General features: G+C 36.1%; 1 protein-coding gene across 18 annotated transcripts in view; it reads left to right on the forward strand.

Annotated features, from left to right (window-relative positions):
- Positions 1–14356, forward strand: part of BCAS3 (BCAS3 microtubule associated cell migration factor) — a 703320-nt gene that overhangs the window by 239736 nt on the left and 449228 nt on the right. For all 18 annotated transcript variants that reach the window (XM_054457118.2, XM_063655621.1, XM_054457116.2 and 15 more), the window contains exon 13: positions 273–366. In XM_054457118.2, coding sequence (XP_054313093.1) covers positions 273–366 — 94 coding nt within the window. The remainder of the gene's footprint in view (positions 1–272; positions 367–14356) is intronic.

A 14356-nucleotide genomic window follows, 5' to 3' on the forward strand; every position in this document is an offset into this window, starting at 1 on the left:
GAACCTAAACTTGAAGAAGTAATTGTTTCTGTCATCTACAGTCAAGTCAGCTGACTCTTTTTAGAGTTTATATGACTGATGTGCTTGGGGGCATGTTGTATCTCTTCCTCAATTCTAAAGTGGAATTCTCTCCTTATATTGGCAAGAATAATCTACTAGAGTGGAAACATGTTATTTGGTCAGTGGTTTGTGATGTACCTTCTTACAGTCTTCAAGCTCGGTTATCGGTGAGAAAATATTTACCTCCATTTGTCTTTATTTCTTTTGTGAAGGTGCTTGTGAGTGAGGATTCTGACAGTGATGGCATTGTGGCCCACTTCCCTGCCCATGAGAAGCCAGTGTGCTGCATGGCTTTTAATACAAGTGGTAAGTTGGCTTTCTTTTTTTTTTTTTTTGTAGACCATTTATATAATGGGTTTTCCAGTCAAATATGGAATATGGAATCTGACTTTTCTTCATGTATCAGTATATATCAGAAAAGTTATTAAGTCATTATATTGAATAAAGGAATCTATAATAAAAATTTAGTACCCCTCTAAAATCCCTCTAAAATTAGTTTTGTTCTCGATAAAGTAGCTATTAAATAGCAGCCATTTAAACAATGTTGTTGAGTTGAATGAATTTCTGTTTATAATTACTCCAAGAACTTCAGTATTCCAAACTAGAATATTAATGGATATGAGCAGTATTTTTTTTGTAACTTGAAGTTTCTGTGTAACTTACAACACTTTGTAAGCTAATTTAATTTTCTCGGGTTTTTTTTAGTGGTGCTCTTTTTCTTTTTCTTCTTAAGGTTTACTCCTTACATTTTGTTATATCTTTTTAGTTCCTTTTAATATAGCATATGATTTGTACTCTTAATTTTCTTTTCACAATATCCAGAGTAGTTATCTTATTTAAATTCTGCATTTGTAAGATTTTTTAATTTTTATTTAATTTTACTATTTTTTTAAAAAAAGATAAAGACAGAGTCTCACTATGCTGCCCAGGCTGGTCCTGAACTCCTGGCCTCAAGCAATTCTCCTGCCTTAGCCTCCCAAAGTATTGCCACCATGCTTGGCCAGATTTTTTTCATTATGATAATGTTTTTGTATTTCTCCATTCCCTGGATATCTATCTGTTTAACTGGAAGTTAAGTCTAGAAGCATAAATCCATTCAGGCTAAGGAGTTTTTGTTTGTTTGTTTCTAAACTTCGTAAGTATTGCTGTCTACATCATTTGATCCCAATAGGAGACACATTATTTTAGGTTGTCTCCCTGTTTGTGGTGCTATATTTGATCACATGAGTAAGGTAATGACTATCAAGTATCTACATTATTGGAAATAGGTTTTTCTTATGGAGATTAACAAGTACTCTACAGTATGTCATTTTGACATTATTTCTGAAGCAGCTTTTTAATTAATAATTTTGTTACATTGAAGGTTGTAGAATGGTGGGTTGTTTTCTTAATTCTGTCCTGGTCTCTGCATTTACTGACTGTTATTCTTCTATAGAAAAAGTTTTCTCTCATCAGCCAGGAGTAAACAGCATTTCTCCTGTATGTCAAAAGTGGTATAAATGCCTAATTCTCTCTCTCTTTTTCTTTTAAATGACCAATTTTCACAGTAAGGAGTTGGTGTAATACTTCCAGTGGTAGGAAACAAGTTACAGGTTGAGTACTTTATATCTGAAATGCTTGGGACCAGAAGTCTTTCTGATTTTAGATTTTTTTTTGATTTTGGAATATTTGCATATTTAATGAGTTATCTTGGCGGTGGGACCCAAGTCTAATACAAAATTTATTTGTTTTGTGTATACCCTATACGCATAGCCTGAAGGTGATTTTATAGCATATTTTAAGTGATTTTGTGCATGAAACGTAGTTTTGACTGCATTTTAACTGAGACTTTGTACATGAGGTTAGGTGTGGATTCTCCAGTTGTGGCATCATGTCAGTGCTACAGTTTTGGAGCATTTCAGAGCATTTTGGTTTGCATTATAAGAAGAACATAAATTTTTGTGAGGATTTTGGTTTTTCAGATTAGGAATGCTCAATCTGTATTTTAAAAATACTTTGTAAATAAAACTGCTCTTTTGTTTTCAGAGCTGGTATAGTCATCATAAACTTGCAGTCTTTTCAGATCTTATCCATTTGGTTGATGTATCTAAGGAGCATGCTATTTTTAATCTTAGTTTTCAGAAATGATTATATCACTTAAAATTGATGGGAAAAGCCAATCCTTTTCCCCTTCTTTTCATCTTTTCAAATAAAGAATGATAGTAAGAGATTATCATTATATAGAGATATTATTTTATAAAGCACTTTGAATATCTACCCTCTAATATCTTAGTAAGTCATCTTTGATTAAGGGAACAGGATTTTTATAGTGATTGGTAATCAGTAGGATTGATTTAATTAATAAAGGCAAGATTTATTGAAATTCTCTGAGTGTTGTGGGAATTAAGTTAAATGTGAAAAAACAGCCTGGAAGTTATGTCACTTGTAGCACTCCACTTTGAATAACCGGTATGACTCATATTGATATTCCATCTGTTATGTCAGATCTCCTTTGTGTTAGTGTATATTTCAAATAACCCTACAGTGCTTCTGACACTGGCAGCTGTATTTTTTTCCTATGACTTTGCATTATAAGAAGAACATATTATATAATATAAAGAGTGTTGTAGTCATCATAAAATGGTTTCATAATTTTGATCTACATTTGCCATTTGATTTCTTTGACCTCTCACATTTGTGTTTATATGATAAGGTTAAAAATAGCAATATTTATACCTATTTTTCTGTGTTGCTGGGACACTAGGTTTATAACTATGATGTAATTTATTTTGTGACAATCATTTGTTTAAATATTTGTTTCCCTTGCTAACTTATCTGTTCCTCCTACAAAGAGATCAGATGTCATTAATCTTTGTATCTCTACTGCTTGGCATGGTGTCTCAGAGTAATAGGAAACTTAGTGAATTCTTTTGAACTATTCCCCACTGTAGATGTATGGCACTGTATTAGGCATGGTAGTCTCTATTTTGACAATGAAAGTGATAGGTCAGTTCAGTATTTTTTAGTTCTTTTATTTTTTCTTTCTTTCTTTTTTTTTTGTTTTTTGTTTTTTTTTTTGAGACAGGGTCTTGCTCTGTTGCCAGGCTGGAGTGCAGTGGCACGATCTCAGCTCACTGCAGCCTCCGCCTCCCAGGTTCAAGCGATCCTTGTGCCTCAGCCTGCCAAGTAGCTGGGACTACAGGCGTGTACCATGCCCAGCTAATTTTTTTTTTTGTATTTTTAGTAGAGACGGGGTTTCACCATATTGGCTAGTATGGTCTCAATCTCTTGACCTCGTGATCCACCTGCCTTGGTCTCCCAAAGTGCTGGGATTACAGGCATGAGCTACCACGCCCGGTCCTTTCCTTATTTTTCTATAGAAATTTTGATGAGATTCTACTAAAGTTCTTCTGGAATTTATTCACTTTGAAATGGTTCATGGTGTATAGAGTTTCCTTGTTCTGGTATTACATAATTGTTTCATATAGCAATCTATGAAGCCTGTTAATATCATTGGAAATAATCCTATATGGAGATGCTAATTAGTTAATTGTACCTGTAAACTTGTGAGTGATGAAAATAATGGTTATTTTTATATCATTTCACATTTATATATAACTCTCTAAATATTGCTTATGCTTCAAAATTATGATAGAGCCTATAATTTAATATATTAACAAAAAAGCACTTATACTACTTATATTTTAATTTTTTAAAATCTTAAGTATTTTATTTTGTGTTTTAATTTCATTCTGAGAAAGTGGTTCTTGGCTTCATCATATTGCTAAAAGGATCCACACTACAAAAATGTTTTAGAACCCTTTATCAAAAAGGTTGAAGCTTGCTGGTGTGATTTCACCTGTTTCAGCTAACACATTGGAAGATACCTCTTTCACTAGTGACTCTATTCACCTTGTCTGGCTAAGTCTTGGTAATTCACTTAATAAGAGATAGTCCCTATGCATAGAGTCTGCTTGCTGGTTAGTTGCAAATGCACAAATAGGGTCTTAAGGAAGGAAAACCCTTTGTGGAGTAAGGACAGCATCCTAGCCTGGTTTTGGAGATAGTTCTTCAAAGGGAAATCAGTTCCAAGCTGGGACCTAAAAGATATTTAATTAGAAAATAATGATTCAGTGCCTGGCACCATAAATATTATTTGAATGAAAGAAGCAAGAAAAATATGGATTGTGAACCATAGTATGTATAGTGGACTCATTAGTTTGTTGTGCACAGATATGTTTTTCAATGTGTCCTCATTTCTGCAACATTTTATAAATCCTTCATACCTGTTTAGATATCTGTATTCAGTGGAGGGTTTATAACTCAGCAACCACTCATACAGTTGGTTTGCACAATGCTTTATAGTAGCTGGTAGGCAATTACTTACAATTCATCTTAATTATTTACTTTCAGCTTTGAGTATTTTTGCTGTTCTGAATATTGACTTATTACTTGATTATGAGCAAGGATGCAGGAAGTGCTCAATTCTCAATGATGTGGAAGTCTGGATTTTTTCTTTCTTTTTTTAATTAGCAAGTGCTAGTCAGTAGCTACCCAGCTTTGTACAAAAAGTAACTGGGGTTAGCCATGGCTTCTAACCATTTATCAGCTCGTATCATTAGGTGACATTTTATTTTGCTTTGCTAGTTTCTGGTTCATATTTAGTCTTCTAACCCTTCTGATTGGTATACATACATATACACACACATACATAGAGGACATGTTTTAGTGAGGAAACTGCATTGCTATTTGTAAATGCATAGATACCTCAGTAGCTGGGTTTTTTTCCCTTAAATTATTATTTGTCTTATAGTTTTAAAAATGTTTTTGTGAGATAAAATGATGTATTTTCTAGCACTCTTCATTTAAGTCCTTCCCACTAGTAAATCATAAATTTACTAATGTGATTAAGAAATGCGACATTATAAAATGAGGTAGGAGTCGGGCACATTGCTCATAATCCCGGTGATCCAGGAGGCTGAGATGGGGGGACCAACACTGGAGGCCAGGAGTTTGAGACCAGCCTGGGCAACAAACCAAGATCCTGTATCTAAAAAAAAATTTTTTAAATTACCTGGGCGTGGTGGCACGTGCCTGTAGTCCCAGCTACTTAATTGGGAGGCTGAGATGGAAGACTTGCTTGAACCAAGAAGTTAAGGCTGCAGTGAGCTCTGATCCCATCATTGCACTCTAGCCTGGGTTACAGAGTAAGAGCCTGTCTGGAAAAAAAAATTAAAAAATTAAGTAAAATGAGATAGTTCTCTGCAACACTGGCTGAATTATATTTGTTAGCTTCTGAACTTTTATTAATTCACGTTTTGTAAAAAGATATGTAATTTCAATAGGCCTTAACACAGTAGTTACGGTTTTTAATTTAAATTGGCTTTTTCCAAAATATAACTAATAGATCCTCCAATGACATACTCCAGTCCTTCTTTACCCATACATGTAACCATATATGTTTTAAAATTTATATTAGGAAGTTTTAACCCTCTAATAATTATCTAATTTGGTTAAAGGCATTTTCATGGGGTATGTAATATGGCTAATAAAAACAGTATTGCTTGTTAGAATACTTTTTACTAGTTTAGGGAAGTTTATGTAAAACAAACAAAACATGGCAAAAAGTTGATTGTGTGATTTTTGTTTTTAAAGCTGATCTTACTCAAACCAGTTTACCTGTGTTTGTCACTGTTACACTTAAGAATATAAATAAATTCCTTTTAGTCTTCATTCATTCATTCATTTTTTGAGACGGAGTCTTGCTCTGTTGCCCAGGCTGGAGTGCAGTAGTGTGATCTCGGCTCATCACAATCTCCGCCTCCAGGTTCAAGCCTGGTTCAGTGCCTGGCACCATAAATATTATTTGAATGAAAGAAGCAAGAAAAATTCTTGCTGCCCCAGCCTCCCGAGTAGCTGGGATTACAGGTGTGCGCCACTGCACCCAGCTAATTTTTGTATCTTTTTTAGTAGAGATGGGGTTTTGCCATGTTGGCTAGGCTGGTCTTGAACTCCTGACCTCAGGTAATCCACCTGCCTCAGCCTCCCAAAGTGTTGGGATTACAGACATGAGCCACTGCGTCCAGCCCTTTTAGTCTTTTTAAAAGAAAGACATATTTTTAGACAACAGTATTATAAACACGTCCTGGACAACAAAATCCAAGAACAAACCAGGCCCATAGCCACTTCCTGGGAAACGTTAAAAATACTATAAAATGTACATGATGGAATAACACTGCAAAATGAATTTGGGAGACCATGTAGGTTGGTTGACTGGGTGGCAAACATTTCTGTCTTGTATGGGACCTATTCAGAAAAGACATGAAGTGATGCTATTAAATAGATCTGTGAAACTTCTAGTTCAGCAGCTGCATTCATTTTTTTTTCAGTTTTTTAACTCCCATTCTTATTTATTAGCTGTGACTTTGAGGCCAGAATTAAAACAAATATTTTAGTGGCAGCATTTATGATTTGTTTAGAAGTACCAGATTGATCCCCATGGTTAGATCTGGGCAGATTCAATATGGGCAATGTAAACTTGTTGCTCTCAGGGACAAAGTGAATAACATTTTCAAGGAACTTTAAAAAAAATTAATAAACTTTATTTTTTATTTTATTTTTTTTGAGATGGAGCCTCGCTCTGTTGCCTAGGCTGGAGTGCAGTGGCACAATTTCAGCTCACTGCAACCTCTACCTCCCGGGTTCAAGCGATTTTCCTGCCTCAGGCTCCTGAGTAGCTGAGATTACAGGCACGTGCCACCACACATTGCTAATTTTTTGTATTTTTAGTAGAGATGGCATTTCACCATGTTGCACAGGCTGGTCTCAAACTCCTGAGCTCAGGCAATCTGCCCACCTTGGCTTCCCAAAGTACTAGGATTACAGGCGTGAGCTACCACACCTGGCCGGAATCTTCTTTTGCCTGGCTAACTCTTACGCTGATTCCTATCTTAAATATCATTTAAGAAGTCTTCCCTGAGTCTACATAAAATGTCATGTTCCCCTTCCTCCTTCACCTTGTCACCCAATTGGGCAAGCTAGTTAATCTGCTTGTCACACTCAATGCCTCAGTTTCCTCATCAATAAAATGGGGGCTCGTAATGATATCTAAAATAATACCTGGCCAGATGCACTGGCTCACACCTTTGATCCCAATACTTTGGGAGGCCAACGTGGGTGGATAGCTTGAGCTCAGGAGTTAGAGACCAGCCTAGGCAACATGGTGAAACTCTGTCTCTACAAAAAATACAAATATTAGCTGGGTGTGGTGGTGCACGCCTGTAGGTCTAGCTACTTGGGAGGCTGAGGCAGGAGGATTGCTTAAGCCTGGGAGGCAGAAATTGCAGTGAGCTGAGATCACGCCACTGTGCTCCAGCCTGGGTGACAGAGCAAGATCCTGTCTAAAAAAAAATAAAAAATAAAATAATATCTAACAAATAGAGTAACCTCAATAGATATTAGTTGTTTCTGTTTTCATTATTATCAATCACCTTCATCCTAGTTTTTAAATTATTTACATCCATCAGAGTATCTTTTCAATGTGTTCTCTGTTAGAGGTAAGCTTGTGTTAATATTTTGTCCCCAGGTATTAGCCCAGTAGCTTTCACATACTTGATACTGAGTAAATGTACATTGAGTAATTACAATAATTAATTCCATTGGATTGCTTCATAATTGTAATCATGGAAAAAATATAGCAGGGCAAAATTAAGACATTTATTCAATGTTGTTATTCATTTGTTGAATAAAATCAACTTATGTCTAAATTGTGGTTTGAATAAGAATTGTCTGGCTGGGCATGGTGGCTCACACCTGTAATCCCAGCACTGTGATCCAAGGTGGGTGGATCACAAGGTCAGGAGATCGAGACCATCCTGGCTAACACAGTGAAACCCTGTCTCTACTAAAAAATACAAAAAATTAGCCAGGCATGGTGGCGGGCGCCTGTAGTCCCAGCTACTTGGGAGGCTGAGGCAGGAGAATGGCGTGAACTCGGGAGGCGGAGCTTGCAGTGAGCCAAGATCGTGCCACTGCACTCCAGCCTGGGCAACAGAGCGAGACTCCGTCTCAAAAAAAAAAAAAAAAAAAAGAATTGTCTCCATCTCTATATATTGGGAGTGATCCATGATGGCAAATTATAATACCTGCAGATACATATCACAGATAACTAAAACTGAAATATGTAATAGATAGTAATTTAAAATACCCCATGGAGGCTGGAAGCGGTGGCTCATCCCAGTATTCCCAGCACTTTGGGAGGCTGAGGAGGGCGGATTACTTGAGGTCAGGTGTTCGAGACCAGCCTGGCCAACATGGCGAAACCTCGTCTCTACTAAAAATACAAAAATTAGCTGAGTGTAGTGGCACATGCCTGTAATCCCAGCTACTGGGGAGGCTGAGGCAGGAGAATCTCTTGAGCCAGGAGGCAGAGGTTGCCGAGATGGTGCCACTGTACTCCAGATTGAGTGACAGAGCAAGACCCCGTCTCAAAAAAAAAAGGGACCCCATGGAAATGACATTTTTATGTAATAAGAACAATAGATTAGTATACTATTATATTTTTGGACAACAAACTATTTCTTATTTATCAAACTATCATTAGAAACATAAGGAAGAAATCCTCAACTCTGTGCAATAAGCCTGACACGAACAGACCTGCCACCTTTAATTCAGTAAATAATTGATTTGCTTTCCAGAGGCATTACTTCTGCCAGCTGAGCAACTGAGAAATGTAAAGTACAACACATCTACATTTTAAATAATTACCCCTCCTTGGCAGGGAAATTGCTTTTCCATCCATTAATAAGAGGAAAATGAGTGTTGAATCTCTAGCGAAACAGAGTAAATATGTACCCCTTTAGATGCTTGGCTGCATCTTTAGCAGACTTGAAATTCTTCTGGTTACTTAAGTGATATATATTAAAAGGTGATTGTGGTCTTGTGTTAATTGTTAAAGATGTTTAGGTTTTTCTTTTTGAACATAAAAGTTTTCCCATTGATTCTAGCAAGTGGTTAGAGAAATACCATGTCTTGATTTGTTTTTAACATCTATAATGCATCACAGATCTACAGCATGACATAGCTTGAGATTTTTAATCTGACAGCTTCTGGTTTATCACTATCAGACACCTATATTATTTCATTCACAATGCAAAGGCAACTTGAAGAATTTATTTCCATTTTTCATTAGAAGAGGATGTTTCCATAGTAGTTTTGTACTTACTCTCTTGTTTCATCATCTTGTAAAGTGGTGTCCTTTACTCACGTAATGGATTTACCCTCTGAAGAATTAGTTCTGTTTGCTCTCTGTTCATTGTGGCACTGTAGTTATGTAAGAGAAGGGATCTTTGTAGGGGTGACTTACGATTAGGTAGTAGGTACAGTGTCCAGGGACCACAATACTTTTAGAACGTCGCTATAATTTTCTGATTTCTTTAAAAGCAGAAAAAAATACCCATGGTTTTAAGTTAATAGAATGGAGTAAAAAAATTATAACTTTTAAGTATTTTTTCCTGGAGGAGAGGGTCCATGAAGACAAAAATGCCCAGGTCCCACCTAAAGTCCTAATGTAGCCCTGGGTTCCATCAGTAAGTGAAGAGCCTTGCCTGTTCTTCATCACTATTGCCACAGCACTACCACTTAATTGAATAAAGGTGCTCAGTTAATAGTGAATTAACTCATGGAAGATGTGAATGCATACATTGGGATACTATGTAAAAATGTGAAATCAACATATATGCCTGTAAAAATAGACCTGTCTACAACAGATATAACATAAATACTTATAATAATATAAACATAGTATTTAATTTTGCAAAAGGTAAAGAAGGACCTATATAGTCAGGTACATACATGCAAAGCAGCTGTTGATTTCAACTTTTCATTTATCAGTACACCCTTACTGGTTGTTAAACACTGAAGTACTTGAATACTTCTTGCCCATCCCAGTTGCCTCTGGGCCTCCCTCCCTGGTGGGGGATGGTAGGCACCTTGTTTCACTATTCTTATTCAAATTGGCCTGTTTCTTGCCATACATTAAATATTTTTTGAACATTGCTCTAAAAACAGCCTAAGTATTTCCCAAAGATATATATTCATTTCAAAGAGATTTATTATATATAGTAAGGTGGGTACCTATGGTCAGGAGCAGTGAGAAATGAAGAGTGGGTGCAGGAATGGAGGAGCAAAGAGAAAATGTAAGAACAGTAAGAGGCTGGGTGTGGTGACTCATACCTGTAATCCTAGCACTTTGGGAGGCAGAGGTGGGCAAAATCACTTGAGCTTAGGAGCTTGAGACCAGCCTTGCAACATGGTGAAACCCCATCTCTACTAAAAATACAGAAATCAGCCAGGTGTGGTGGCTCGTGCCCATACCTGTAATCCCAGCTACTTGGGAGGCTGAGGCGTGACAATTGTTTGAACCCAGGAGGCGGAGGAATACAGTACAATACAATACAGTACAGTACAGTACAACAATACAAATAGCAAGAGAAGGTTTATGTATGGACTTATTAACATAGACGAAATGAAAAATCTGATTAATTCTTCCATGCATCTGAAGTCTAAAAAGGATATCCAGAATGCTAAGAAAGAGGAGGTAATGTTTATCAATTAGAATTGAGAATTAATAAATGTAATGTTAATATAGTTTTAAGAGTACAACAACGTAAAATAATACTATTAAATACAATTATAGTTAATTAATTTATACTATAATTATTGATATAATAATTAAAAATGAACTGATTTTATAATTTTCCCTTTGTTCCTTTGATTGTTTCTAAGAATACATTCAATAAGTAAATACATAATTTGGTTGTGCACAGAATGCCTGCCTACCCAGTCATCTTTTTTATGGATCAGCTATTGTTCTTATGTATACTTGTTCTGTAACATAGTCACAGAGTCATGCTATGATACTGCTCCTGTAGGTAATCAAACCTAATTTCCAGAGACACTTGGTCATTTGGTAATATTTTCAACATATGCTCATATACCCAAAATGTGTTAACTGATGTACAATTTGATACAGCATACTTGATGACTATCTTTGAAACTTTATCTTTCATCTAATCATTATCATTTGTTACTTAGTTACTTAGTTTCTGAACATTGGGGCCAGAACCCTGATCCATGTCTGTTATATTTTCATTTAAGTACTGTGATACATGGTTCTTTGAGCACCCATTTAGCCAAGCTGAGACTCACTGACCTCTTTTTTTTTTTTTTATACTTTAAGTTCTAGGGTACATGTGCACAACATGCAGGTTAGTTACATATGTATACATGTGCCATGTTGGTGTGCTGCACCCAGTAACTCGTCGTTTAACATTAGGTATATCTCGAAATGCTATCCCTCCCCCCTCCCCCCACCCCACAACAGGCCCCGGTGTGTGATGTTCCCCTTCCTGTGTCCATGTGTCCTCATTGTTCAATTCCCACCTATGAATGAGAACATGCGGTGTTCGGTTTTTTGTCCTTGCGATAGTTTGCTGAGAATGATGGTTTCCAGTTTCACCCATGTCCCTACAAAGGACATGAACTCATCATTTTTTATGGCTGCATAGTATTCCATGGTGTATATGTGCCACATTTTCTTAATCCAGTCTACCATTGTTGGACATTTGGGTTGGTTCCAAGTCTTTGCTATTGTAAATAGTGCCGCAATAAACATACGTGTGCATGTGTCTTTATAGCAGCATGATTTATAATCCTTTGGGTATATACCCAGTAATGGGATTGCAGGGTCAAATGGTATTTCTAGTTCTAGATCCCTGAAGAATCGCCACACTGACTTCCACAGTGGTTGAACTAGTTTACACTCCCACCAACAGTGTAAAAGTATTCCTGTTTCTCCACATCCTCTCCAGCACTTGTTGTTTCCTGACTTTTTAATGATCGCCATTCTAACTGGTGTGAGATGGTATCTCATTGTGGTTTTGATTTGCATTTCTCTGATGGCCAGTGATGATGAGCATTTTTTCATGTGTCTTTTGGCTGCTTAAATGTCTTCTTTTAAGAAGTGTCTGTTCATATCCTTTGCCCACTTTTTGATGGGGTTGTTTGTTTTTTTCTTGTAAATTTGTTTAAGTTCATTGTAGATTCTGGATATTAGCCCTTTGTCAGATGAGTAGATTGCAAAAATTTTCTCCCATTCTGTAGGTTGCCTGTTCACTCTGATGGTAGTTTCTTTTGCTGTGCAGAAGTTCTTTAGTTTCATTAGATCCCATTTGTCAATTTTGGCTTTTGTTGCCATTGCTTTTGGTGTTTTAGACATGAAGTCGTTGCCCATGCCTATGTCCTGAATGGTATTGCCTAGGTTTTCTTCTAGGGTTTTTATGGTTTTAGGTCTAACATTTAAGTCTTTAATCCATCTTGAATTAATTTTTGTATAAGGTGTAAGGAAGGGATCCAGTTTCAGCTTTCTACATATGGCTAGCCAGTTTTCCCAGCACCATTTATTAAATAGGGAATCCTTTCCCCATTTCTTATTTTTGTCAGGTTTGTCAAAGATCAGATGGTTCTAGATATGCGACATTATTTCTGAGGGTCACTGACTTTTTTTTTTTACCCCTCACCATGTATCTGTTTTTTTTTTTTTTATATATATATATCGTTGTCTGAATGCTGTGTTTTGAGTTTTTCTCTCTCTTTTTTTTCTTCCATGGGGGTGGGGTAGCTGCTCAAGTGTTTTAACTTTCTAACTGGTCTGTTTAACATCTTGTATTTTCCCTCTCTCCATTCACTCCATATAAAGCCAACAAGTTTATCTTGTCCTCGGGAAAATGTTAAATAGTGAAAAGCCATGCCACAGACTGGGAGAAAATTTCTGATAGATGATAGATAGATAGATAGATAGATAGATAGATAGATAGATAGATATTGAAAACATACAATTTAAAATGAGGAAAAGATTTTAAACAATCATGTCACAAAAGAAAATATTTAAAAGCCAGTAAGCACATGAAAAACTGATCAACATCACTTATCACCAAGGAATATTGGCAAATTAAAACTATGAGAATACCAATTGAAATTATTAAAAAGACTGACAGTATCAAATGTTGGTGAAGTTATGGAGCTTGTGGGAATGTAAAATTATACAACCACGTTGGAAAATAGTTTGGCAGTTTCTTATAAATATTTAATGTGTGACCCTGCAATTTCACTCCTAAATATTCACCCAAGAAAAAGAAAAACACGTCCACATGAAGACTAGTATTTGAATGTTCATAGTTGTTTAAGTCACAATATTAAAAAACTAGAAACAGGCCAGGTGCGGTGGCTCACGCCTATAATTCCAGCAATTTGGGAGGCCGAGGTGGGTAGATCACTTGAGGCCAGGAGTTTGAGATCAGCCTCGTCAACATGGTGAAATCCTGTCTCTACTAAAAATACAAAAAAATTAGCCAGATGTAGTGGCAAACCCCTGTAATCCCAGCTACTCAGGAGGCTGAGACAGGAGAATCACTTGAACCTGGAGACAGAGGTTGTAGTGAGCTGAGATGGTGCCATTGCACTCCAGCCTGGGTAACAGAGCAAGACTCCATCTCAAAAAAAAGAAAATACAAAAAACAAAACAAAACAAAAACAAAAAACTAGAAACAGCTACGGAATGGATTTATAAATTGTGGTATGTATTTAAAATGGAACACTAGTCAACAATATAAATCAGTGAGTGACGTACTGTTACTTGTAGCAAATAGACTGAGAAAATATTGTGTGATTACATTTCATTAAATTCTAAAACATGCAGTATTAATCCCGCATAATAGAAAGCTGATGAGTGGTTGCTTGGGGCCAGGTGGCTGGGGAGAGGATGGTTTGCAAGTTAACACAAGGGAACTTTTTTTGAATGCTCTCTCTCTTGACTATGGTAGTAGTTACATAGGTATATGTATTTGTCAGATTCATCATACTGTACATCTAAAATGAATCTATTGTATATAAATTATATATTAATAAAGGTTAAAGTTTTAAAAAGTATTCTAGCAATGGACAAATATTCTCAACTACCTGAAAAAATGAGAACACATGTACATAGGCATACACCACTTTCTTAAATATCTATTTGGTAGAGAAATCTGTTAAAAATAATGAACATTAGAATGCTTAATATGAAAACTCACTGGAAATGACCAGAGATGTCTTCATAAGCCTGAAAATTTTACAATTCAAAGAGAAAGAAAATAATTAAATATTTAAATAATGATGTTAAGACACTTCAAACTGCTAAAAATGCAGGAGGACGAATATAACAAGTTAAAAAATAAAGTGAGCTAGAAAATCAGTTGTTCACTTTATATAGACTTTTCCA

The sequence above is a fragment of the Pongo pygmaeus genome, chromosome 19 (assembly GCF_028885625.2).
Source record: "Pongo pygmaeus isolate AG05252 chromosome 19, NHGRI_mPonPyg2-v2.0_pri, whole genome shotgun sequence".
NCBI lineage: Eukaryota > Metazoa > Chordata > Mammalia > Primates > Hominidae > Pongo > Pongo pygmaeus.